General features: G+C 35.8%; 2 protein-coding genes across 2 annotated transcripts; both read right to left on the bottom strand.

Annotated features, from left to right (window-relative positions):
- Positions 1-332: 332 nt before the first annotated feature.
- Positions 333-7,651, bottom strand: LOC121964549 (uncharacterized). The gene is made up of 7 exons (XM_088073975.1): positions 7,492-7,651; positions 6,851-6,972; positions 6,655-6,765; positions 5,956-6,009; positions 3,766-3,927; positions 2,400-2,522; positions 333-1,392 (listed from the first exon to the last, which is right to left on the bottom strand). Exons 1-7 carry the CDS (start codon positions 7,496-7,498, stop codon positions 1,354-1,356), a joined length of 618 nt encoding a protein of 205 aa, XP_087930101.1. The 5' UTR covers positions 7,499-7,651; the 3' UTR covers positions 333-1,353.
- Positions 7,652-8,693: 1,042 nt separating this feature from the next.
- Positions 8,694-20,966, bottom strand: cd68 (CD68 molecule). The gene is made up of 6 exons (XM_088073974.1): positions 20,813-20,966; positions 18,264-18,646; positions 17,698-17,817; positions 15,551-15,620; positions 15,012-15,185; positions 8,694-13,558 (listed from the first exon to the last, which is right to left on the bottom strand). Exons 1-6 carry the CDS (start codon positions 20,859-20,861, stop codon positions 13,419-13,421), a joined length of 936 nt encoding a protein of 311 aa, XP_087930100.1. The 5' UTR covers positions 20,862-20,966; the 3' UTR covers positions 8,694-13,418.
- Positions 20,967-27,212: the final 6,246 nt, after the last annotated feature.

Below are 27,212 nucleotides of genomic sequence, written 5' to 3'. Positions count from 1 at the left end.
AGAAGTTGGTGTACATATAAACATATAAACTAAAACAACACATACTGTATTTGGAACTCACCCCTTTTCATCACCAATATTTTAATGGATAATTTTAATTCAATTACAAATATTTTCTAATAAACTGTAAATGATTACAATTACATTTATTTTCAATTTAATTTCATGCAGCTAGTTACTCTTGAACACTGGCAAGTTCACAGAAACATTGCCAGCAGACCAGTAACCTATATAAAATAGAGGGTTGAATAACAGGTGAGATTTAAATGTGACTGTCTTGTTACATTTTAGCATGTTGGCCTCCCAAAATAAAAACAATGACAAAACTCTGATCGTTTGTTAGTTTTTCATTTTTCACAGTTGTTAGTTGCAATCAAAAATGAAATAATGAAGCATTGCATAGATAATAATCATCATAAAGTAACCAACAGTCTCAACAAAACTATTTTTTAAAAAAGCATTAATGTGCAATCATTTGTGATTTTACTCATATAAGTGTTAAAACTAAGTTATGGCTCTATAAATTTTAGTATTTACTTTAAAACGGAGGAAAACATAAAAATGCACTGGGGGGGTTCTGCAGTAGTGAAGAGCGTCTTTGATCAACCTTACTGGGAATACAGATTGCTGTATTTTGTGTCACTTCAAAAATGTTTCTGGAAGAGACTGTAAATTTGCTCCCATTTCCATCTATATTAAATGGAAATAATCTTTTAGAGAAAGAACACATGAAGGGGTGATATAGGATTTAAAGTGAAGTGAAAATGTACATTCTGATTCTCTTTTTTTTGTTTTGAAAAATTAAAACAAAAAAAACACAAAAAATTAAATGTACATGTTCAGGCAAAATGGTGTCCGGTTGAAATAAGAAGGAACGCAATTTTAAAAAAGTGTATGGATAAAACACACCTCTGTTCAATTCAATACACTCTGAGGGTTGGTTGCTAAACTCTTACTTGGTCATGTACAGTTTGGTAAAAATTACAATACCAGTACTAATACCCTTAAAATTATACCATTTCTAATACAATACTTAATCCTTTGAAACCTGAGTAAACTGAAACCTTCCCAATGGAGTTATACTAACTCAGGATTACATGGGTTATATACAAACTGTGGTGCCTTACTTTTCATCGGTATACATATGAACAGTGCATGAGCCTGAGCTGAAGTGAAATGTTACCATGCAGGGTTGATAACTTTTTGTGGGTTTGTCATTACATATGACCACTTTCACATGACACATAGCCATTTGATCAATTGATAATATAAACATATTGATTAGTACAGTTTTTTGTGTTTCATTTGTGTGTAGCTGATCATCTGCCTTCTGAGCTGGTCCTTTTTGTCTCCTCACTGTTGGACAGGGGGGGCTTGTACAGTGATCACCGGCTAAGAGGGACAGAAAACAAATAGTAAATGGATTACACCTGTATAGAACTTCTCTAGTTTTCTGGCCACTCAAAGGCTTTAACACTACATGTCACACTCACCCATTAACACACTGGTGGCAGAGGCTACCGTGCAAAGTGCCACCTGCTACTCAGTAACCATTCACACAAACTCACACAGTGTGTGAATGGTTACTGAGGCACAGCATTGGACGCACTTTGGGGTTCAGTATCTTGGCGAAGGGTACTTCCACATGTTGATGAGAGGAGCTGGAGATTGAACCACTAGTCTTCCGATTAGATTTAGTTAAATCTTTTCTTTATAAAGTGCTTCACTTTTCTTGGGCCTACTGAAACTCTGCATGGGGTTCAATACAATCAGTACATTTCCATGCACAGTTTAATGAATCTACACTTCTGGACCTTCTTCTTTTAGACCTATTATGTCATACACCAAAAGAAGTTAGCAAGCAGCAAATGGGTTGCATGTCCGATGGTGAAAACATTGATAATTTTTTGGCGCTGTACTTTTGTACATAAGTTTACCCTTTACTTTTTACCTTCATCTTATTTTATTTTCTCCCATGAATTTCTGCTTTCACTTTGGGTCAAAACCCGACAATGGAGCATACGCAGAACTACTCATAATAAAGTAAATTGACCCCCACCTGCATTATCAAGGCATGCTAGTCTGAGAAATTCAACTTAATGTGATTTCAGTCAGATTTATATGTGTATGTGTATTTTAAAAGTCCAGTTTTAGTCGGACTAACCCAATATATCGACTTTTTCTACCGTCATGTAAACTTACTGTCACCCTGGCCGTTTCTTTTTCTTGTGTGGTTGGTGTATATTTAGGCATTAGTTATCCTGAGGGTCACCATGATAAAAGTAGACATGGCTACATGATTTGTGTTAAAAAGTAAGTAAAGAGTAAAAAAGATTTTAAAAAACAAAATAAAAAAGAAATTAATTAAACATTTGCAGCTATCATCAGACTTTTCTCACCATCTTCGGAGGTGGTGCGCAGCAGTTGATCACCTTGAAGGAGTAGGCGACCAGAGTGAAGGAGATGGCCAACAGGGCAGCCTGGATGAGAACACACTCAGCGAAAAAGTGTGAATAGGCGTTCTGCAAGAGGGAGAATACATGCAGAATGCTTAAAAATAAAGAAGGAAAGATAAAAGAAAAGATGAAGTGCCTCTGTTGCTTTCATTTCAACTGACACTTCATATGCTTTCACATGTCAATTAAATTAATTAATTCATTTATCTGTGCAATCTGTGATCTGTGCAAATTTTTGACAATTAAATGTCAATCTACTATTCATCTGTCTCTAGCCACTTCATTGGTCTCCTTCTGTTAGTCTTCAACTCATGTCTTTCATGTCTTACTCTTCAACTTTGGACTCTTTAAATGAGGGTTTATCTGCTTTCAGTGCTCACATCTTCAACTTGTATTTCAAAATGTACTAAATTTGAAAGTTTAAAAGATATACAATAGACTGTCAATACAGATGGACATCATGACAGCTCCCACAAAGTGTAACTTTTCAATCTGGATCTTCCCCTGGTGTCTGTCCGCAGTATAGTTCATAAAGCCCGCCCCTCCATGTTAGTGTAAGGGACATAGGTCAAACTAAAAACTCAAAGTACATGCCAAACAAATTTTCCCAGTGATGGTTTCTGTCACTGAAGGTAGTTCTTATCACCCCGATGATTGTTCAAGTGAGCGTTTTATAGTAAATTCAGTTTTAATGAGTTATTCACTTCTACAAAAATGGGATTTTTCCACCATGATTGACAGCTGTGACAAGTCATCAGTGCAAAATGTCAGCAGCCATATCTGCAATATTTCAGCCGCACTTTGCGGAGTAAGTGGGGGTGTGTCATCCATCTTTATATACAGTCTATGGTTAAAATAGAATAATCTGTCCCGTCAGGATTTTGGTGGCTTTACCATAGACTGTATAAAGAAGGACTTTACCCTTTAAAATTGTAAAACTTGGTGAAACTTGCAGAAGACTACGATAATTGGGTAAATTTGCATGCAATTTGCTGAGATTGGATACAATTCAAAGGTCACACAGAATGCATGGGGGTTGGATGAATTTACAGTAATTGTTGTGTTTGTGACATTGCAACATCCTGTGGGAACTATTAATGTAATGACACAACATTGCAAAAACTATACGGGTAAAATAATTTTGGCTTTCTCTTTGTGTCAGATTTCAAAAGGTAACTTGAGCATAACTTAAATATGTTAGTGATACATTGTTTTATAACTGATCACTACAGTACAATACAACTTCAATATTCATCTTATCCAATTCTGAAACATGAAAACATTGTTCTTATAAACAGCTATCGCTCACCGCAGCCATACTGCAGCTGTCATGCCCTTTCCTCTGGGAGCGGTAGGAATCATAATATGGCCTGCAGTGAAAGGGCATTTCATTCATTTTAATCAGGCTAAGGATCATGCTGAAGAGGGAGGCGACACAGGCCACAATCTGCATCCCGAAACAGGCCCTCAGCTGAAACACAAGAGATGCAACGTTTAGGAAATCATTGGACTTACATTTTTCTACAAAACATTTACAAACTGGATAAAACAAGAAAATGAAGGCAAATCAGAAAACAGTATGGTGCCCACTTCCTGTTTGCAAATTCTCATATCACAGCCAAACAGTGCACTGTTTTATAAACTGCAAATACAGCAACTGAATCTTGGTTTCTATTTGATCAGTACTGCCTGGTCATACAGGTTGGCCTGAGTTTGAGATAAAAACTGATCAGCTTCTTTACTCTCAAATTTTTATTTGGTTTTGTGCAGAGTATACAAATAAATCATATACACATAGCTGCATCTCATCTATATGTGACCCCGTGTTTCCCAAATTTTGCAGGTATTGATACTCCAGAAGAAAAACTCTTTTTTTTCCACTCCCCACCCTAGCTGGCTTAGAATGACCTATGATGTCTACGTTGTGTTGTTAAAATCTAAATATTTTTTGTTTTTAATTAATTAATTACTTAAAAAGAACAGAAATAAATATAACAAAAAGATGAATGACTGCAAAAATAAAATAAAAAAATAATAAAATAAATACATTTTAAAAAGTGAATAAAAAATGTATTTATTTTATTATTTTTAAATTTTTTTTATTCATTTTATTTTTTATTTAACAAGTGAATACCCCTTCCTGAGCTAACACCTTATTGTGGTGGAGGGGTTTGCGTGTCCCAATGATCCTAGGAGCTCAGCTGTCGGGGGCTTTGCCCTCCCATGGCAAACAGGTCTTAGGGGAGGGACCAGACAAAGCGTAGCTCACCAGACCACTTATGATGAAAGACACAAATGGTCCAAAGTTTCCTTCGCCCGGCCACGGGTCACCAGGCCGAACACAGAATTACAGAATTAACATAATTTTAAAAGCACTTGTTTGTGTCATTTTCATCTTTTTTTGTACAAATTGACAGGCAATTTTTTTGAATTTCTTCTTGATTTCTTGTCAGTTTTGGGGTAATTACATGTTGCTCATATTGTCTTCTTCCCATGTTTTTGAAATGCTTCAAGATAAGTTGATTTCTTCCAAAAAAAAAATTAAAGAAATTAGTTGATTTAGAAAGTTATGTTAAAAAAGCTTGGGAAATATGTCTAAGGAAAAAAGATGAAAAGCTAGTAAAAATATAGATTTATAATTATCATAATTACATATTTGAAATTATGTTGCAAAATTAATATATTTTTTAAGAATCTTTTTTTCCAGGTTTGCCTTGTTTTTTTTATTTGTTTGTTTTTTGTGTTGGTGAGAAATGTCCCAAAAATTGCAGAGAAAATTAGTAAAAGCTGATGAAGAAAATGACCCAAAAAGTAGTTTTTAAATAGGGGGAAGAAGTATTTGAAAGTTATTTAAAAAACAAGTGAAAAATATCCAGAAAAAAATAGATCATATATTTTTCAAAAATAATTATATTTTTAAATCATGTCACAGACAATATATATATATATATATATATATATATATATATATATATATATATATATATATACACACATACATATATATTGCACTTGTTAGGTCATTTTCTTGATTGTTTGTTTTTATTATTATTATCTTTTCTTTTTTGCTTATTGCCAGGTAAATTTATTGTAACTTTTTTACCAATTGCTTGTTAAGTTTTGGGTCATTTTTTCATTGCTCATTTCCTTCTTCCCATGTTGAAAGAAATCGAGCCAATTTGCGCAAGTTTCAAAGGGTTAAAGGGAGCCAAACGGCTGAATCTGGCCACATATGGAAAAGTCTGACATGGTCAGTGGAGTTATGCAACAACTGGCTGCATTCAGCCTTACCATGTGACTCATCTGGCTCATCTAATAGGGAAGTTGCAGAGACTGAGATTTTTTTGTGGTTGGAAGAGTCCAGTAGTCTTTATCTCTCATGACCACATATTTTGGTATGTTCTGGCAGTTTCTGTTTACTGTTCTTAAAATCTGATGATAATTGCTTATGCAGAATTGGCGATCGTGTTGGTTTCTCTTCTCCAGCCACATAACTCACCGTTGGCAGATGGAGGTTCTGAGCTGCTACAGCCAAACTCCCAGCTATTATCACCTGTAAAGACAACACACATCATGCAATTAAAACTTTTGCACAAGGAAATAATCGTAAATATGTTTCACTGACACTGTAAAGTTATCTTGGAAAAAAACTGTGTGCTTCTGACACTGTCCATCTGCTGTGAACATGGAGGTGTACTTTAAAAACAAAACACAATGCAATAAACAGGCGGAAATTGAAACGTCGTCCTGGAACATCAAAAACAGAAACAGGAGGATATGAAGTGCGTCATATGTAGACGTGAATGGCACTGATCATGTGATGATATTTGACGAGTTGAAATTAGAATGTGTTGGCAATGGCTGCCAGTCTAAAGGGGAATATACTGCTATTATTATTATTACAATTATTATTATTGTATATATTATTTATTATTTTTATTATTATCATTATTGCACTCAATGGGTGGACCTTGTTCAGAGCCGAGAGGACACAAGACTCGAATGCAAATTTAAAAAATGCACTGCAGGCATTGATGCCACAGCAGCAACATGCCCAAGCAGCCGGATGGAATTTTCATAGCAGCTGCTGATTTTAATCACGTCATCCATTCTCATCCTTGGTGTAAATGCTGCTATCGTATGATATAGATTTTGCTGTTGATATAAGGTTCAATTTATGATACGTCCATGTGCTTACCAGTGCAGATGCAATGAAGAACATTACGTCCATGAATACATGGCCAAGGCCAGTGATCAGAAACACAGCCGTGCAGGTGATCTTAAATATACTCAGGCCAATCTGAGTGATCTAGGACAGCAGAGAGAATATGTTATATTAAGACTGCAAAACTGGTGTAAGAGCAGTTTAAAGCTCACAGAGACACACACTGTACCCCCAGAGCCTTTGGCTCAGCCTCCAGGTACTTCTCTTTCCTGTGGGCGCTTCTCTGGAAGCTGACTGTGATGAGCGGGCTCTGAGCTGGCCTGGTGACTTCCTCCACGACCGCTGCTTCATCTGAAACAGCCACACCTACTCTTACTTTCTTGTCTTTCCTGTGTTATAATTTGGAACAGCATGTTTCGAGTAAATTGGGACGGTGTTTAGATTATTTAAACTAAAATGTAGCACCAGTGTAAAACATGATAAAAAGGGACCTCATTTCTATGTAAACAGAGCGCCATAGCCTAGAGCCGTGGTCTTCAACTTAGTAATAATATATAAGACAGATGGAGCAAAGACCCCCCACTAAATATATGTATATTGTATATATTAGATGCACATTAAACTTGCACTACAAGAGTAATACTCAAATTACATCCCCAACAATTCTCTAACTTCACTCTCCGATATAACAACAGAAGCGCATGCACTGCAGGCGCGTGTGCAGCGGAAGTTAGTCTCAGTAAAAACATCATCTGGATCTCATCAGACTGCACAAACAACACTGATCGTCATGTCTTTCTGTCCTCACTGTTCACACAAAGCTGTGAAATCATTCATCTTTTAACAAAAAGTAGTGCAGCTTATATTTACCTGCCATGGTCACGATGTCCGCGGTAACTTCCCTCTTCAGATGTGTTTTGTAACGGTCCCTAACCGCTGATCGGAAGTTTTGCAACTTGGTGGATTTTGGAGATCGAGTCCCGCCCTGGTCTGATCTGTCCCTGAAACATGACTCCTGCTGCTCACTTCTTCCACCAGCTGTCTCACACCAGGACGATGATTGGCTGAGTGAGGCCTGATCACTTACACCTGTCCCAAAATCGATCATTATGACTTTATCAATCAATGCAATCAATTTATCAATCCGATTAATTTAAATAAATTTTTTTCAACAATAAGACACTGTTACTTTCAAAAGCAAGAACGAAAAGTGGGTGACCTGGAACATCACAAAAGAGAAAAAGAACAAAGAAACAAAGACGCAAAACACAGCCTGTGGGATGTAACACAAACCAACACTTTGTAACACGTTGTGAAGAGGTTGTGTCCATTTGGCCTTCTTCTATGGTGAAATGTGAGCAGCAAACAATCTCTAAATCTACCACTATTCCTACTCCTTGTCACTTTTGTTCTCTATCAGTACTCTTATTGGTTATTTTTCATTACTTTGTAGCAGCTGTTTTTTTAAATGTATCATTCAAAACAAAAATAATGTAGAACAGAATTAGAACTTAACTTAACTTTTAAAGCCCGATTAAATTGGTTTGATTTCTTTTGATACCAAAAAAATATATATTCTGTGCTGTTGTTGTACTTGCACTTTTTCCAAGTAATTTCCTTATTTGTTTTTGCCTTTTTTTATTCATATTGTTCTAATATTCAGGTAATTTTTTTACATTCTTGCTATTTTTTTTGGTAATGTCTTCCTACACTGCTCATTGCCTTTTCCCCATGCTTCTCAGGAAACTGACAATTTGCTCAGGTTTTAAAGGGTTAAATTCATGTAAAAGGCATCTGAATGCAGTAAAGGATTAAAGTACATCTTATTTCTTTTTTTTTATGCTATTATCATAGAAAGTTCAATAACCAACTGAATCATAAACTGCATTACTTCTGAAATCCAAACGCTGCCCCTGGATATATGTAAAATATAAATAACACGCATACAAGTATATCAAAACTATAAATCACCTGAGTAAAATATTCTGTGGTTTTTATATACTGATTAATTACAAAAAAACAACAACTGCACATCTGCTGAGGACGCTGCAGAGCAAACACACACACATAAATGTAGAAATATATTTCTTTATTAGCACAAGAAGTTAAAAACATATAAAAGTGCACTCACACTGGATAACTGTACAGCAAGGTCCCTCATTTTTGTTTCCTTCATAAGTTCAGAGCGTCACCTGATGGACGAAACCTGTGCAGCTGTGAGCAGCTGTGAGCAGCAGCTCGTATCCTTTACTGAGTCTAGTTCTGTTGCACAACTACTGCAGGACATTTATGTAGGGACAGACTGGAACATCACACCTAGACGTCCTACCCCACCCGCCCGACATGCCACTGTCCATTATAGTGAGACAGGCATACCAAGTTAAAGGTTCAGTTCACAAAGAAAAGTCTGTCCCGGCTTTGAGACATCCGCCTCTGGGATTTCGGCTTCCACCGCCAAACAATGGATGTTTAAAGCATTGAAAAATGACATTTGAAAAACTCACCAGCTGCTTGTTTTTCCACACACAATGTCCTGGTCATTCTGTAACCTACACACAGTCCTGACAACAGCTTTCACCAGAACTACTTTCTCCCACAGAAATAGTCCCAATAAAAATTGCTGACAGTGACATCTGTGGATAATACAAAGTGACCGGGACATCGATTCTGGAAATGCGAACCACTATTCAGTTTTTTCACGTCATGTTTCAATGCTTTAAGAAGCACAAATGAAATTCCATTCAGCTTCATTGTATTAAAGGGATAGTTCAGATCTTTTGAGGTGCGGTTGTATGAGGTACTTATATAGAGTGTAATACATACAGTAGATGTAAGTTGGCACGCCCCCAGTTTGGAGAAGCAGGCTGAAGTCTGACATGAAAGTTAAGCAATGTACTGCTGTGGATGGGGGCTGGCAACAAAACATATTTTAGCCACCTAAAAAAACTATCAGTGCGAGTGTATTCTGTATTTAGAATATTTTCACCACTGTATCTTGCTGTCAGACAGTGATTTCCACTGAGAAAATGAAGCAGTTATATCACTCTCTTCAGAACCAGACTCCATTGAGAAAAAAAGTGATTTAACATCGCTGAACATAGGAGCTGATGGTCTGCTGCTGCCTCAATCTGTTGGGATACATCAGTTTCATCAAAGCTACAGAATAACACAAACTACCTGAAGCAGCAGGAAACCAGCAGGTCCTGAGTTCAGCAAGCTAAAATGACTGTTTTTCTCAATGGAGTCTGGTTGCTTTTAAAAGAGCATTGACGGGGAACCAAAGACATGAACAGCTTCTAAAACTATGTGCTCTCTGACATCAAGGTAAAGTGGTGAAAATACTCTTAATATAGTGTGCACTCAAACTGAAATTGATTTTTTTTAGGTGGGACTTTTTTAGGTGGCTACAACACTTCTTGTTGCTGACCCCCATCCAAAGCAGGACATTGCCTCCAGCCTGCTTCTCCAAAATAAGGGCATGCCGACAGACAGCTATTGTATGTGACACACTGAGTATGGATATGTGCTTCATACAATCCCGATTCAAAAATCTAAGCTATCAATTTAAATTGACTAAATACCGCTGGAGGTACGGGAGACACTGACCCTGTTAACATAAAGGTGGGATTTGAGGATTAGAAAAAAAATTGTTTCTTTTACTTATGTAATAAAATTGCAATTCAGCTATTTCTGATAGGACCCTGAACGCAGCATAATATTTGAGGTTCAAAGTTCGTTGTCGACCTTGGAATCAGTAGTTGACCGAAACAATCTCAACATAGCTTTCACAGTGTGTTGGGAGCCCAGCTAGCAAAGAACGTTGCCACAACATTGGCTAACGTCACCTACATGTTCCAATAATGTTTTAAAGAAAACATTTGATTCTAATACTTTAAGAATGTTTAAAGGATGTTTATCATTTCAAATGATGTTCTTGTAAGGTTAAATCCTGACTAAGACATAACATTTTAACCACAACATTCTGAGGATACTTTGGTGATGTTGAGACAGATCATATAATGCTCTTTTTTATAAAACTTCCCACAATGTTACATAAGAACAAAAGAAGAACGCTTTCAAAGCAACATCAGAAAATGTTATTGAGGACTGAGATTACATAACTTTTTTTTAGTCGAAAATGTAATGTAATGTGATATATTAACAATTAAAAAAAACATTTTTTGATGTTCCCCGTGTCTGCGTGGGTTCTCTGACATGCAAGTCAGGTTGATTGGTGACTCTAAATTGCCCTTAGGTGTGACTGTGAGCGTGAAAGGTTGTCTGTCTATATGTGTCGGTGCGATAGTCTGGCAACCTGTCCAGGGTGTACCCCGCCTTTCACCCGATGACAGCTGGGATTGGCTCCAGCCTCCCCGCAACCCTTACGAGGACAAGCGGTTACAGAAAATGAATGAATGAACGAATGATTTTTGATGTTTAGAGAGAATGTTGCCTGAACTAAAAGAGTAATGTTCTGGGAACATAAAGAAAACTGAAAATGTTACTAAAATATTCAGTGGCTGCATTTAAACATTCTCAGAATGTTTATAGAACCAAAAATTCCTAGCTGGGATTGTTTTCTCGACAGCATAATGTTTCTTTGTTCCATCCAATCATTTGGACGTTATGGGTAATATGCTTATTTTTTGTTTTCTTGTCCAGAGTTAGGTGAAAAGATGTTCAACCCTCTCATAGTATCTGTCCATTATGTAACAAGGCGGAAAAAAACAAATAAAAGAAAAATGTCAAACTATGCCTTGGAGGCAGCAATATGTATGAGAGTAGGCTCGCCAAGGGAGGAGAGATAAGATTCCCGAGACGTGATAAAACCTATTCAACATCTAATGCGCATCAGACTCAGCTCGCTGCTGACCCACATGGACGGTCCATCCCTGCATTTCTATAGAAACACAGCATCAGCTACATATTATATGACAAAGAAAATCAAGTTGGGACAGCAATCAGTGCAAATGATCATTGACTAGTTTGACATAACTCCTGACAAACAACTCTCTAATTTTCCCTTTGTGCTTATGAATAATGCAAACACACTCAGTATAATCAACGTTAATGATTGGATAACTTCCTTCCCTTTTCAAAATAAAATTCCCTGCAATACAGAAGACACAAATTTTGATTCTTAAAAAAACAAGGAATAACAAAACATTTACAGATAATGGTAAAACTATGAAGAAAAAGTAATGTCCTTTATCGTGTATTTGCTGAGACAAGCTGAATGTAATTTAGTTAGAATATGTGACTTACTTCCCGATTCCCCTGCTCAGCGAGAGTATACTGTGGGGTTAGACTAACAGAAGGAACCAATATGCTTCCTGTTAAAAATTAAATATAAAATGACACCATTATCACTGTACTGACCACTAATACGCCAGCTGTCAATGGGAAAAAATTACCTGAACTGATTCTATTTGGTCAGTTTTTGCTTTAAGTATTTATGAACAAGTCAGTCTGTATAGATGTGTCGTTATAAGCATCATCGTTTTTAGTGTCCCAATGTGAAAATGCTCTTTCAGAGGTTTGTCCACCCTGAGAATACAGTCCAGGGGTCAAACTTTTGTAACTTTGTGTAATTCTCTGGCATAACAAATTGCACATTTGAGAAAGTGATTAGAACAAAATTGGCTATTGGGATGTCAAATTAAAACCCACATGTATGGAATCTAAAGTGTACCACTCTAATAATAATAATAATACAAATGTTATATGAATTGATTAATTAAATTTGCATTATTAAACAAAATGACTATTTCAAACGCCATTCCCTTGATCTCTTAAAAAAAATCAACTTTTTAAATAGAGCAAAAACTCTCATCAAAATTTATTGTAAACTTTAAAAATTTAATTCATTTTTTGCTTGCATGTCCACCTATCACGTTCCATTAGAAAATTCATGTTTCCTCTTTTAGCATTCAATTTAATTTTTTGTTTTTATCCAAACTCTTATGATTTAAAACAAATAATTTTAAGATATTTAAGCAGTGTGTCACCCAAAAGATGGCCAAAATAAGCCTAATGAACCATTTCCTTCATTCCCTGAGCCCACTTAATGGCAGAGAGTATCAACTCTCTGCTCCACTAAGGGATGCAAACTGCACTGAGCCCTTTGTTTTTTTAACCAAGAGCACCATCTAGTGAGCTCATAAAATAATGAAAATGGTTCATGAGGCTTTATTTTGGTCATCATGACCTAAAAGTTAGGTCAAAAGTCCAACCAACAGAGCGACCGATGAAGCTCTGATTGGCCAATAAATGGGGCACTATTTGCTGCTCTATGCTTAGACTTTAGATCTAACAGATGACGTACTGTTCTGATGTCTTGTTTGTAAATCAAATCGAACACAATTCTAAATACTGAAGAAGGAAACTGATGAAACATGAAAGGGAAATCGACAGACAAACAAATAAGTAAATAACATAACAAAAAGATGACTCTAAATGCTATTTAAAATGTAATTTATAACTCCATTAATTGAAAAATTCAAATATCCTTCTATTTTTCCCTTTTTATTTATTAATGCAAGTGCCTAAGTGCATTTAAACTGAACAATTTATTAGGATATTGGATTTTTAATCATTGAATAATGAATTAAACTTTTTTGTGGCACACTAAGGCTTCCATACTTGGGATCTCCAGTTCGAACACTGTTAAAAACAGTAAATTGGCTAAACCAGGGCATAAAGGACCAGAAAAATGGCACATTAGGCTTTAGTGGAAGTGCCCTTTAGCCCCTGAGAAAGATCTGTGTGACCTCTGATCAAAGTCTCCCCGGCCTTGCTCACAGAGACTGGTAGCCATCGGTCCTCCTTCTGCGGCCCAGCAGGTAGACCACCACCACGATGACAATGAGCACCAGCAATGTGATTCCCACCGCGATGGCAATGCGGTAGTCAGGCTTGTCAGCAGCACAGGGGTCAGCTGGAAAACACACACACACACACACACACACACACACACACACACACACACACATTAGACATACCTCTGACAACTAATAAAACCCAGTATATCAATATATGATAACCCAGTATATCAGCAATTTGAGTATCCCTGATTGATACAGTTCTAATGATTAATCGAATAAATTATTTTACAATTACATGCTGTGAGAAATAAACATTTTTCATAAAATATTGAATTATGATGAATTAAATGCCAGTCTACCAAGAGCTGGCATGCTTGTTAGCAATCTAACGTTTCAGAAAATATATATAATATATGCAAATTCTGGTACATGTTACTGACCGGTACAGAGTAAAAGCTCAAGACTAAAACATGCGCAAGCTGTTTTTTTGTTGCCTGTTAATGTCAGTATCTCAGCAGAAACACGCTGCTGCGGCTGCAGTCTGACTGTAGTTAAACCTGCTCTTCCTAGCCTGCAGGTGGTTGCTGGTAAATGCCACAGAGTGTATTAATACACACTGCTCCACAGGTCACATACACCTGTCTTACACAACTGACAGCCATGTGATTAAACTGTGATTATGGCTATTCACCAGGGGAAGTAACTAAATGTTAACCTTACTGTACTTTTCACACCACTAGATTTATTTTAGAGCTGTAGTATCTACTTACCTTGCAGATTTAGCTTTTACATAGAAAACATGATAGATTTGTTAAAAAAAAAAAAAGAGAGAGAGATCCATTGTTATCAATTAACCCTCTGAAACCTGGATTGACATCATATTCCTGATGCTGCTGGCAGACGCCTTTTACAAATGTTTAGACCTTTGAACCCGAAACAAATTTGTTTGATTTCAAAAACATGGCAAAAAAAGTCAGTGAGTAACTTGGTGAGAAATGTTCCACAAATTGCAAGAAATTAGTAGATTTAAGTTATTTTTTAAAAAAGCTACGGAAAAACTACATATATAATTATCATAATTACCTGTTTAAAATTATGTTACAGAATAATTATAATTAATCAAGCATTTTTCAAGTCTTTTTTACTTCTATCTATCTTCCTTTTTCCTTCTAATTTTCATGTAATTTGCTTGTACTTTTTACAAATTTCTTGCTAATTTTGGGTTATTTATTCTTGTTGCTCATTGCAATCAAGCTCATTTGCTCAAGTTACGAAGGGTTAAAATGCATAAACAGCTTTTTTATAATACTAAACTTAATATAACACATACAATATTATGAAAGAAGGCCTTCTGTGTGACGACTACTTTTACTTTTTTGATAGTCTCAATAAATTTACCTGGACTTTTACTTGTAATGGTGTATTTAACATTGCAGTTAGTGCAGAACGTTGCATAAGGAGGACTTCTTACTTATATCAATGGATTTGACATTGCAATTAATTGACAACTGTACGTATTTGTAATTAGCAGAGTTCTCCCTGGCTCTGCTTCATAAAGACACTTACGAAGGCCAAAATCGTTGCTCTTGCTTATATTGAAGGCCTGCATCCGGTCTTGGTTGACATCCAGGTACAGTCCGTCTCCCATGTAGAGGGATTCACTCTTGCAGGAGTAGGAGTGTCCGATCCTTGCAGTAAAGAGATGCATTGACTTGTTGCTGGCAGTGTATGCAAGATTGCCTGCAACAGAAAGACAAAAACACTTTCAGGTCCTTTCAGGGCATCAAGACCATAAAAACAAATACCGATGATCAGTTATGGAACCAAACCTGTTTGACTGCATCGCACTGAAAGTAGGTTGGTTGTTACAGGCATCACATGCCCTAACAGTAATACCACAGATTATGTCTATTATCTAGTTGAACAAACACATAAACAAGGAAGTTGTTGTCTCTTGGATGCCTCTCGTCTGTTACAGTAGTTGCCAGTGTTAAACAACCCCAACTTTCAGCATGCATTGACCCAATTAGTCTCAAGATTAATCGATAAAATGGCAGTAAATCAAATGTAGAAACTGGAATAATATGTGAGTAATTCCAACTTACGGTCTTTGCTTAAAGGGTAGGAGAGGGAGAAGGAAAGAGCATCGACGTAGACAGTATTATTGGCAATACTCTGAGGAAAGAATAAAAGGACAAGTTGTTATCCAGTGGCAGTGGGTTGGGGCTGACAGATTATCAGCCTTGTCAGACAAATATCAGTGCCAATATTTGGCATTTTGCCGATATTGATCTGTATCTGCATTTTATTTTAATGATCGCCAATAAAATTAATCAAAGAAAGGGTCAGCATGGGAAGAACTTTTACTCTGTAAAACCTCAGGAGGCTATTTTCATTTACTCACTTGACTTCATGTGAAAAAGTTGCTGGGAACTTGCTGTATATGATGTTGAAAGTCTCAGTTTTGATTAAACATTTGCTATAGGCATTTAAATAAAGTTCTGTGCTGGGGTTTGTTATATTCCAAATGAAAAATATTGACAGATTTTCAGTTATTGGTCTCATTATTTACTAATAATTGGTATCGGCCCTGAAAAACCAATTTCGACCCCTAATAGTCGACCCCTAGTAGTGGATATTCATGTAGCACTGTAAATCCTTACTGTAATTACATATGCAATATTGTTTTTTAATTTTCATGAACAAATAACACAATTCATTAAGAACATTGACAGGCTGATTGTCTTCTATGCAGCATTTCTTATTGAGTGTCAGAGTGTTGATGTGATTGGAAATGTGTTGGATTCCTTTACAGCACAAACAGATTGTATTACAGGAAATACAGAGAGGAAGCTGTTGTTTCAGTACATAAACTACTGCACTTTGAGGTTGCTGAGCAGTGGACACAGAGCTTGTCAGGCTGGCTCAACTTTTTTAGATTATTATATGAAATAGGCTCTGTTATAAACTAACGTTTGATACCTGAACATTTTTTTCCACCAAGATAATCTTCACAAACTGACACCACTTTTATGATTTTTGAAGTCTAAATGCAATCAGCAGAAGTAAAAAGCTAGTGCTACGCCAAAAATGGACAACACCAAGGTCACATGACTCTACCTTGCCACAGAAGCCACATTTGGTGTGATGATGTGCTACAGTCTCATTTAGCCACTTGTTGGCAACCGCCTTTTTAACACAGCTCTTTTTGATTCTGAAACAATCATTTCCATTTTTATCTCTTGTATTATAACTTTTGTACTTTGCTACTTTCGAAAGCTAAAGCAGTCTTTTAGCCAAATAAATGAAGCTTTAATTATAGCCAAAACTTTCAGATTGTGTTGCTTAGTATGACAACCTCATACAAAATCACTGTGATTTGCTATGACAAAACATAATTAAACATAACTTTACTCAAGAGTATGTGGTGAAGTTCACTCATATATCTGGATACTTCATTTTTAATAAATAATTCATTTTGCTCCATATTGATTTATATTTATGTTTAGTGTCTTTTAATGAACACAGTTTCCATTCCAAGTCCAAGCTAAACCACATTCAGAATGAGGTACACAGGGTGGCGCACTGGAAACTTTTAGTTCTTTGAATGCTAACAAATGAATTGTTTTTTAAATTGCTTTTGTTATTAGAGCTAAACCTAAAAAGCTTGATAAAGGTTTTGAAATGATGCAAACTCTTAGCGCCAAAATGATCAATTTGAATCAATAAGTTGATTGACAAAACAGTAATTAAGAACCACTTTAATAACCAATTATTTGGTTCAGTAATTTTTCAAGCAAAAAGTCCTGTTCTTGATATGCTTTTCTCTAACATATCATGGAAAACTTTGTATGAGATATCTGAAGACGCCACCTTGAACTGTGAAACTGTAACGTTTTTTTCGCCATTTTCCTTCATTCAAAAAACCTTTAAATGAGTCATGTGAGCTCTGTGAAGTGAGGCACTCCCTGTCACATGCTCTTAGAACAGGCTTGTCAACTATACTTCCCTTTTTTAGCCACTGTTCACTGATTCCAGTCCCTGTATAAAGTTACCAGTGATATTATTTGTTATTCATCACAAGACTAAATGGATCAGTGGTGTTGCTGTCCGAGTTTTAAATTGCTCATGACTAAATGCCAAATCCGTATCAGCAGATCAAAGATAAGGTTCTGACCTCATTTCCTCACCTATCAGCACATCTCACCATTATACCTCTATATTTCTGCCCAATCTAGGACATGGAAAGTACCTTGTTGAACATGAAGGTGATGAAGCCCTCTTTAAAGACAAGGGTAAGGTTGGCCGTGGTTTCCTTACAGCCTCCATCTGCTTTGGTAAGGTTTGGTTGAACAATGAAGGTTCCATTGGCCTGAAAGACAAACAGAGAGAAATCAGGCAATTTGGCGGCCAGCTTGTATCACAATGTTCCAGACGGTACCGGCAGTGTTTCTGTAGAGAAATTACCTGGTCATGTAGAATTAGCAAATGTCATATGACACAAAGATGATACACATCTTAGCCTTTTACAGTCTGTCAAATGCACCACAATGAGGAAATCAAAATTTGCATTGAAATCATTTTCTCAATTCCTGAAAAAAAATGATGCTGACAATCGCATTGCTGAAAGCTGAGTCAGAGGCTTGTGCACAATGTTCTATCCATGTTGACGAATTTCTAAATGGTTTAATATAGTCCCTGGATGCAAGTTTTAGATTAGAACCTGGTTTAGATAAACAGCTATGCTCTTAAACAAATATATATTTGTTATAGATTTATAATGCTTTTGTTGCATCTTTTGTGCCTGATAAAATGTACCTTTGGTGTCATCAGTCGGATCTGTAGAGCCATCTGAGCCTTCAGGCAAATCTCCTTTTTGTCTCCCTGCAGGCTGTAATTTCCCACAGTCAAATTGGTAGAGGGAGTAGGTTGAGGAGGAGGTGGGGGTGGCGGCAGTGTGGTCTTGGCAGGAGTGGGCTTCTTGGTTGTCTTGGCAGGAGTGGGCTTGGCGGTTGTCTTGGCAGGAGTGGGCTTGGCGGTTGTCTTGGCAGGAGTGGGCTTGGCGGTTGTCTTGGCAGGAGTGGGCTTGGCGGTTGTCATGGCAGGATGCGGCTTTGCAGTAGAGTTGGAGTCAAACTCTCCTGCAGGGCCCATAGTTGCAGAAGACACGGGAATGTTTTCATCTTCAGCCAATGACAGTGCTTCATTTAGAAGGACAGAGGGAGAAAACATCAGTTTCACTGTTCATATACCACTTTGGAAGAACATGCTAAAAAATATAACATGTAACATATTGTTGGCTTTAATAGAGTTGTACTGGCGAACAGGTTAGCAAGCAGTCTCCTATTTACATCATCTTACAGGCTCAAAGTAACATAAAAGTTCATTTGGAGTTGTGCCACCTGCTGAACTAAGTCCAGTTTTATCTTTTTACCTTTATTTTTATCTCTACTGACTCCTGAGAAAAACACTTGCCTCAATGTCTCTTCAACTGCTACATGTTTTTGATGCTGAACAGGTAGTGTGAAGTGGGTTGAATAAGCCTACTGAAAACAGCTGCCTGCTGCTGCTGGAATGTAGCTAATGATAGTTGAATTTTCAGTCTGCACAACCAAATCAATGGGAAAAAATGAGGAAAAAAAACAGTTTGAGCTGGTGGAAAAGTCCAAATATGATAATTATGTGGGCGCTTGACAATACAAGTGACTCCTCTCACATTAGGGATGCATGATGATATCAGCACGTCATCAATATCAGCCTACATTGGCTTTAATTTGAAATGCTGGTATCAGCAAACATGCTGATTTCTGCCGATATGACAAACTACACACACACACACACACACACACACACACACACACACACACACGCATTTGTTTAATTAACAAAGTGAACACGTAAAAAACATCAACCCTAAGTTAACATTGGTATCAGTTAATGGCTAACCAATATTGGACAAAAATCAAATATTTTGCATCCCTGTTTCACATCATATAAAGTGATTTGACAATATAAAAAATACTTCTTAGCACAGCTTTAATACCTGTAGCCTAATACTTCTGATCTTTGAACTGTGAGCAGCTTATTGCCTTAAAGCAAACAGTAAAATCAGCAGACTGACATTTGATAACATCGACTGGTGACGCCACATTTAAGTACACATGTCTGTAGTACATTCATGACACTGTGATGAGTTGTCAATGCACAGTTAATCTGCAAGTTCAGGCAGTGGTTATTGAAATGTCCCATATTATCATTGAGATAGAACAGGGAAGTGGGCGAAATACAGATGTCTGGCTTTAATAATGTTAAATTACTACTTTCATGTTACTAACGGCGATCAGGTTGAGCTGGACAGATGGATAGGAGATTTCAAGCCTGTTTAAAAGAATAAATGCAAACTCTGACCGCTACCACCAAAGTCAACACGAATGTATTATATTTCTTTGAAACCTGGAGCAACATCACTTGTGCTCTTTGTGCTGCTTTCAAATGCCTTTCACAAATATTTACACCTTTGAACCCTGAGCTAATTGGAATTTAAAAATTAAGAATTTTTCTTTTTAAAACTAGGGAAATTTGTCTGGGGTGCTTAGATGTTGCAACATTTCAAATGTAATATCCACTGGGGTTTGGGCTTCAACCCAAGTTGCAGATTCATTATTCATTAAGGGAAATTAAGAAAGACAGAAAGAAAGAAAAAGATAGAAAGAAAGATAAAAAAACAGCTCTCATATGCGAGCAGACATGTGACTCAGACAAGTAACACTATCGAAAGACTGCGGAAATATCTGTTCCCCAAACAATCCAGGAAGTCACACAGAGGTCTCATGAAGACATCTCATGTTTCATTTTTCTACATCGAGTAAGGACAACATCAAGTCTTCCTGATCAGCTGATAAAAGCAAAAACCCATTGTTATACAATCATTTTGATCAAGCAACATGACGCAGCACAGTTGTATTATAAAACACTTATTAATGTACTGGAGCACATTTGTTTTATATAGAATCAGTCCTCCACTGCGGGGCCCCTAAAGTCTTGGACGGTGGTATATTTATAGATTTTCTTATCTCTTGCGCACACCTTAATGATCGTGTTGGAAGTTAATTATCTGATGCGCATGAGATAATTTACAATAAATTCATACAATCACCTGTCGTAAAAACATAAAAAAATAGCCTGAAGTTTATGAGGAAACTCAGCGAATCAGCTTTCATTCTCTGCGGAGCGCGCAAAAGATGAAAAACACCCCCCTTGCAGGTCTGGAGGCTTGCTTGGAAAAGAAAAGCTTTCACATTTTTGTATTTTATTTATTTATTTTTTTTGACTGACAAAGTGTTCGAAACAAAAAAAAAATGTCTTACCTGAGACAGCAAAGCAGAGGACAAAGGCGAACACAAAAGCCCTCTTCATGGTGACAGGTGCTGACTCACTGACGGTATCTGTCCTGCTGCAGCACTGCTTTTCGCACTCGCTCAGTGTGCACAAACAGCGCAGCGGATCCGCTGATAAACAAGCAGCAACGTCAAACACGCACAGACGCGGCACGTAACCGGAAACCATCCTTTTACAAAGTAAAAGCAGCACTAATTGTCAGAAAAACAAATATTGCAATTAATAGTAGAACAGGTGAGAAATTGCCTTGAATATTTTTGAGTAGGTTACATTTAAGTTAAAAAGTATTGATTATATAATAGTAGGCTATTCTTCAGTTACACTTTATGGCAATATTTTGTAAATAAATTGGTAATATCCTACATTTTAAGGAATCTATGTGAGATTTTAGGATTTTGATTTACATTGGTGCTTTTATTTACCCTTTGGAACCTTTGACATCAGTTTACTTGCACTGCTTCCAAGTGTCTTATATAAGCTATTTAAAAAAATGAAACCTGACTGAATTGATTTCTTTAGAAAACATGGGAGAAAAAAGGCAAGAACCAACTTGGCAAAAAATGTCCCCATAGTTGTAAAACATAAGTAAAAGGTGGCAGGAAAATGACCTGAAAATTTGTTTTTACAAAAGGGGTGATTATTAAAATATTCATATTAAATAACATTATAAATAAAAATAATAATAAAGGAAAAGGTTCCACCCAGAAAAATATATTTATTATTTGTATAATTATGTATCAAAAATTATTTTAGAGAGCAAAAACTATACATATGTATTTTCTAATTTTCCTCACATTTTTGGTTTACTTTCTTGTTTGTTTTTGTTTTTACTTTACTTTTTTATGCTTATTTTCAGCTGATTTTTCTTGATTCTTGAGCCATGTCTTGTTATGTTACACATTGTCTTTTCCAATGTTTTTGAAAGAAATCAAACCAATTTTCTAAGGTTTCAGAGGGTAACCAAAAATAATTGAACTAATTCAAACTAAACTTAATGTAAAACTGGGTGTGAGAACCCATTTTAATTTTGCTTAAAAAAATAAAAGGTTAGGCTTAAGGGGAAAAATGAAACAATATTGTTGAATTGCTGAACTAATTTAAATAAAAGGGAATTGTACAAGAAATGTCTTTAGCATTAGTCTTGGTCAATTTAGTCAAATTTGCCAACACAACAGGAGGAGCAGGTGCTTTTGTTTACCAGTGAGACTGTAATGTCTATGACTGTGAGTCAGCTGCCTTCACAGTGTTGTGTTTGTATAATAATACCTGATCTGAATTTTCCTAAACCTTGCCCCTGACAAATTCTACCCATATTGTTAAAAAGAAAAAAAATCCCAATCTAACTGTAACTAATAAAAAACTATACACATTGTTGAACAATAAAAGCTAAACTGAAACAAGCAAACCCTGCAGATGAACAACAACAACAAAAAATAACAAAAACAAAATACAAACAAACAAACTAGATACAAACCACTGATTCTGATTTAGGGAATTCTTATTCAGTTTCCCAACTTAATGTAAAAAAAGAAGGATTACAATACATTAAAAGTAATACTATTCTTGTTTTCTGCAAGTATTTGAGGGTGTTATAGAAAAAATAAGTATCCCCTAATATGCACCTCAAAATGCCCATAAATGTTTTGCCTTAAATTAATTTAAAATATAACTTAATTCAAAGAGTACTTTGTAAATTCAAGCTGTTATGGGCTTAAGTGGGTTTTCTGAACGGATTACAGGGTTATATTAGCTACTTTAATGATGTTATTATAGCTAAAATTAAAGAATTCATCACAAATCTTACTTTATGTTATATATTTTATATATATATATATATATATATATATATATATATATATATATATATATATATATATATATATATATATATATATATATAGCTACAATATTTTTTCAAATTAATATATGACTACAACCATGGAAAAGGCTAACTACATTAAATAAAGGTGGTGAATGAGAATAACAAAATGATTACTGTAATTATTATAATCCACAATATTATGAATCCTCGAAAATCATTATGCTTCAAGCAAGGCATCCTTGCTTGCTATAGCTATTTTATTTTGAAAGAACAAACCCGAAACGCGGGTGTTTATAGTTAGTATGTGCTGATGGTGGTTTTAAACTTGCCAACTAACAGCAATACTCAGGAAACGAAAGTAATGTGACAGCAGGGAGGGAACTAGTTGCCTAAAAGTGGAGCTAAAGGTCGCTTGTCATTTTCCACCAGGAGAAAACGAAACCGTCACCTAACCGGACTAACCGCACACGTACCGAGCAGACCGGCTCCGGTACTTTGCTCATGTGATTTCTTTATCGTGTCAGCATGTAACTGCGTTTATCACGGCCCTGATTTCAACCACAACAAACATTTAAATGAAGAAGTAAAGTGGCTTTAGGCTGCCAGCGCAACGCATGTGAACACACTGCAGCTGCAGAAAGCAGCATTATCAAGCCTTCACGCACTATCTCAGCAGTCGCAGCCATCATGAGGCTGGAAGTGGTAATATAGCAATAAAAATCGTAAAAGTAGTCTTAGAGGTGGCATTTTATAGCAGCAGTTATAGTATAATTGTGGCAGTAACAGTAGAACTGGCAAAATTCCAGCTGGCAGTTTTTGGTTCTCAAAATGTTTTTAAAATGGTACAATGCAATGTTTTAGAAACGTTTTCAGCTGCAAGTTTTGTTTGAGTTTCCAGAATGTTGTTTTAAAAGTTAGGGTAACATTCTCTATAGATATCATAAAAATGTCATTATTTTATTTTATTTTTTTAACATTTCACATTCACAACAAAGTTTTAAAAGAAATGTGTCATCATCAGGCCATCTGTTTATTTATTTATTTCTGTTACTAATTTTCAGGTAACATTTGACTAATTTCTTGCCAAATTTCGAGTCATTTCTTTTTGAGCTTTATTTCCATGTCTTTGACAGAAACTTAGCCAATTTGTTCAGGTTTCAAAGGGTTAAGTAATGACATTAAGTCAACCTAAAGAAAATGAGTCAGCGAAAATGATATCATATTTACAATTCACCACAACTTTAAGCCTACTCAACGCAACTGAATTATTACTTTAAAAAATAATTTCTGAGTAATGATGCATTAAAGTGTTTAGCACTTTAATGTTGCAGCTGGTAACAGTTGGGCTTATTTCAATTACTTTGCATAAGATATTGCTGGGTGGCTTTACCTGTAATAATACATAATAATTAGTTAAGTAGTTGATTTATGTCTCTGCAAAGTAACTAGTAACTAAAGCTATCAGATTAATGTAATGGATTAAAAAGTACAATATTTGCCTGTAATGCAGTGGAGCAGAAGTCTAAAGTACAAGTAGGTCAAAACTTTACTCAAGTACAGTATTTACATAAATGTATTGAGTTACATTCCACCACTGAGTATATGATGAGCGGCTGGGGTGGCAACACTTGTAGTAGCAATAGTACTATTAGTTATAGAGGGCCTATTAGTAGCAATGTACATAGTAGTTCTAGTTATGGTAGGAGAACTGGTAGCTGGAGGAGTAGTAGTATTTGCAGCTGGAGCAGTATTGTTGATATAATGGTAGTGCTGTTTTTAGTAGCGGTGACACAGTTACCCACAGTAGCTGGCCTAGTAGTATAATAATAGTAATAGTTGTAGTAGAAGTATTAATAAGAAGTATTAATATTGTAATTGTACTACAGTAGTAGTAGTAGAAGTAGTAGTAGCATTGGTAATAGTAGTTTATTGTATTATTGCAGTTAAATAGAACTGGCAATACTGGTAGTAGTAGTAGTAGTAGTATTAATAGTAGTTGTTGTCATTGTACTAGTAGTAGTAGTGATAGTAGCAGAGGTGGTAGTAGTAGCAGCAGTAATGGTAACAGTAGTTTATTGTATTGTTGAAGTTTTATAGAACTGGAAGTACTCATAGTAGTAGTAGTAGTAGATAGTAGTGATAGTGGCAGAGGTGGTAGTAGTAGTAGTGGTAGTATTGGTCATAGTAGTTTAGTGTATTAGTGTAGTTGTATAGAACTGGCAATACTTGTAGTTGTAGTAGTGATAGGAGCAGAGGTGGTAGTAGTAGTAGCAATGGTAGCAAAGGTGGCAGTAATAGCAGTAGAGGTGGTACTAATAGTAGAAGTAGTAGTAGTAGTAGTAGTAGTTATAGTAGCTTACTGTACTATTGCAGATGTCCAGAAATAGTAGTAGAGGTGGTAGTAGTAGTATTAGTAGCAATAGCCTAGTTAAAGTATAGTGGCAGATGAAAGAAAAGAAATGCAGTCCTACTTGTTGTATTTGCAGTAAATGAGAAGCTGTACTGCAGTAATATAAATCAGCTGAATGTTGCTGTTAGCATCAATGCTAACATGGTTCACAGAACACCAGAAAAAAAGGAGTCTGAAAAAGTAACAAAAAAAACAAAACAGATAATAATAAATAAAAATTTTGCACAACTTAAAATGACAAAATAAACAATGAAATGTTTATGCTTTTATGTTAACACCTAAAAGTCAATAGAATAAATAAAAACGAGAAATAAAAAGTGATAGACAGAGAAAGGCAGAATACTGAGGACATTTCCTGACTGCATGTGACTCAGAAAGAGGAAATAAGTCAGCTCTCTCACACACACACACACACACACACACACACACACACACACACACACACACACACACACACACACACACACACACACACACACACACACACAAACATGCAAAGACAAGAGGAAGGAGCTGCATATTGTCACAGTCAGGCCTGGTGTCACCTCTGTGTGACTGAGAGGACAGCAGATGCATTTGAGGTGCTCTGAATGAACGCATGCTCTGTCAGAATCAGAATCCAGTTTAGGGAGGTTTCCACACCCAAGGAATGAACTTTGGTGTTTTGGTGCATAGACCAAAAACATTAATATGGAATAGAAAAAAGAGACACAAATAAATATGAAAATTAGGCCTATATGTGCACTGTGAATGTTAAAATAAAACAGTGCGGCAAGAATATTCAGTGTCAGCTCAGTTCCTGTTTTTTCCCCTTTTACTTTTGTTGCATTTACAGCTGGTTCACAAAAACCTAAATAATGCAACATATCTAAAAATCTGAGGATTTGTTCATTTTGTAACCCTGTATCAATTTTTCCTACTCCGTGCTCCAAGCTAGGATTGTGTTTTTTGCCTATAGGAACAGTCTTCAAACAAGTACTTTCTAATTAACAGCAATGTGCTTGATACATTTCCCCCAGTCACTAAAGTAGGCTCAAGGAAAAATATTTGTAGCTCTCGAAACAACCAAACCAAACCAAAACAAAACAAACCAAAACAAAACAAAACAAAACAAAACAAAACAAAACAAAACAAAACAAAACAAAACAAAACAAAACAAAACAAAACAAAAATGTCTTTCACAGGTATTTAAACCTTTGAACCCTGAGAAAATTGGCACAGTTTCATTCAAAAACATATGTAAAAAGCAATGAACAGCTCAGTAAGAAATGTTCCATAAATAGCAAGAAATTAGTAAATGTAGATTTTTTTAAACAAGGTAAAATGTCTATAGAAAAAAGAAAGAGCTAGGGAAAACTATATTTATAATTATCGTAATTGTATATCTAAAATTACATTTTATTACAAGTTTTACTTTTAAACACACTCAGCACATTAAACATGTATGATTTTAAATATTCACATACATGCAAGTGCTAATTGTTTATTATTACTACTATATTTCTATTTATATATTTCAGACACTTAATATTTTTTTTAAATATTCACATACCAGGGCTAATATGCTATTGTTTTTATTATTACTGTATTTCGATTTTTTAGTTTACATACTTTGTGCTGGTGCTTATTCCTACTTTCGATAATTCTCTATGATTCACTGTAATGAACTACAAAAAAAAATCTACTTTAAATGTAATAGATCAAAAATAATGCAGTTTTTCCCCTCTAAAAACATGCCTGCATCATGATAAAAAGTTGGCATTTAAAGGCTTAACTCAATATGTTAAATTAACTCAAATATCATAGATAAGATCATATTAATTTGTAATAATTTTATAGTCTGATTTTGAAAGGAGTATTTTGTGTGCAGAGCAATACAAGTGTGTATAATATTGAAGCGGACCCTGAGGGTTAATCTTGCTGCTGCTCTTTTCTTATAAAACACAAAGTCGAATTTGGTCTCCGTCGAAACTCTGGCAGCTCTGTGTTTTCTATTTCCCCATTGGTTCAATTTCCCGGGAATTGTTTTTATGATAATGAGGTCACTCTGTGCCAATCCCTACCCTGCAAACCCATTTAGTCCCGCCTTCGGTGACGACAAAAGAGGGGAAACTGTACAATACCATAAAAGGAAAAT

Source organism: Plectropomus leopardus, chromosome 23 (assembly GCF_026936395.1).
Source record: "Plectropomus leopardus strain MGB_pleo_1.0 chromosome 23, ASM2693639v1, whole genome shotgun sequence".
NCBI classification, from domain to species: domain Eukaryota; kingdom Metazoa; phylum Chordata; class Actinopteri; order Perciformes; family Serranidae; genus Plectropomus; species Plectropomus leopardus.
The sequence above is the reverse complement of the archived record's forward strand: the minus strand, read 5'-3'. Positions and strand labels throughout refer to the sequence as shown.

Excerpts from the sequence above, each read along its gene's own strand:
- LOC121964549 (XM_088073975.1), bottom strand. Across the intron at positions 6,010-6,654 it reads TCTTCATTGCATCTGCACTG|GTGATAATAGCTGGGAGTTT; the intron begins GTAAGCACATGG and ends TTGTCTTTACAG. Across the intron at positions 3,928-5,955 it reads AGAACCTCCATCTGCCAACG|CTGAGGGCCTGTTTCGGGAT; the intron begins GTGAGTTATGTG and ends CTTGTGTTTCAG.
- cd68 (XM_088073974.1), bottom strand. The coding sequence starts at position 20,861 with ATGAAGAGGGCTTTTGTGTTCGCCTTTGTCCTCTGCTTTGCTGTCTCA. Across the intron at positions 15,621-17,697 it reads TCACCTTCATGTTCAACAAG|AGTATTGCCAATAATACTGT; the intron begins GTACTTTCCATG and ends TTCTTTCCTCAG. Across the intron at positions 15,186-15,550 it reads CTACCCTTTAAGCAAAGACC|GCAATCTTGCATACACTGCC; the intron begins GTAAGTTGGAAT and ends TTTCTGTTGCAG.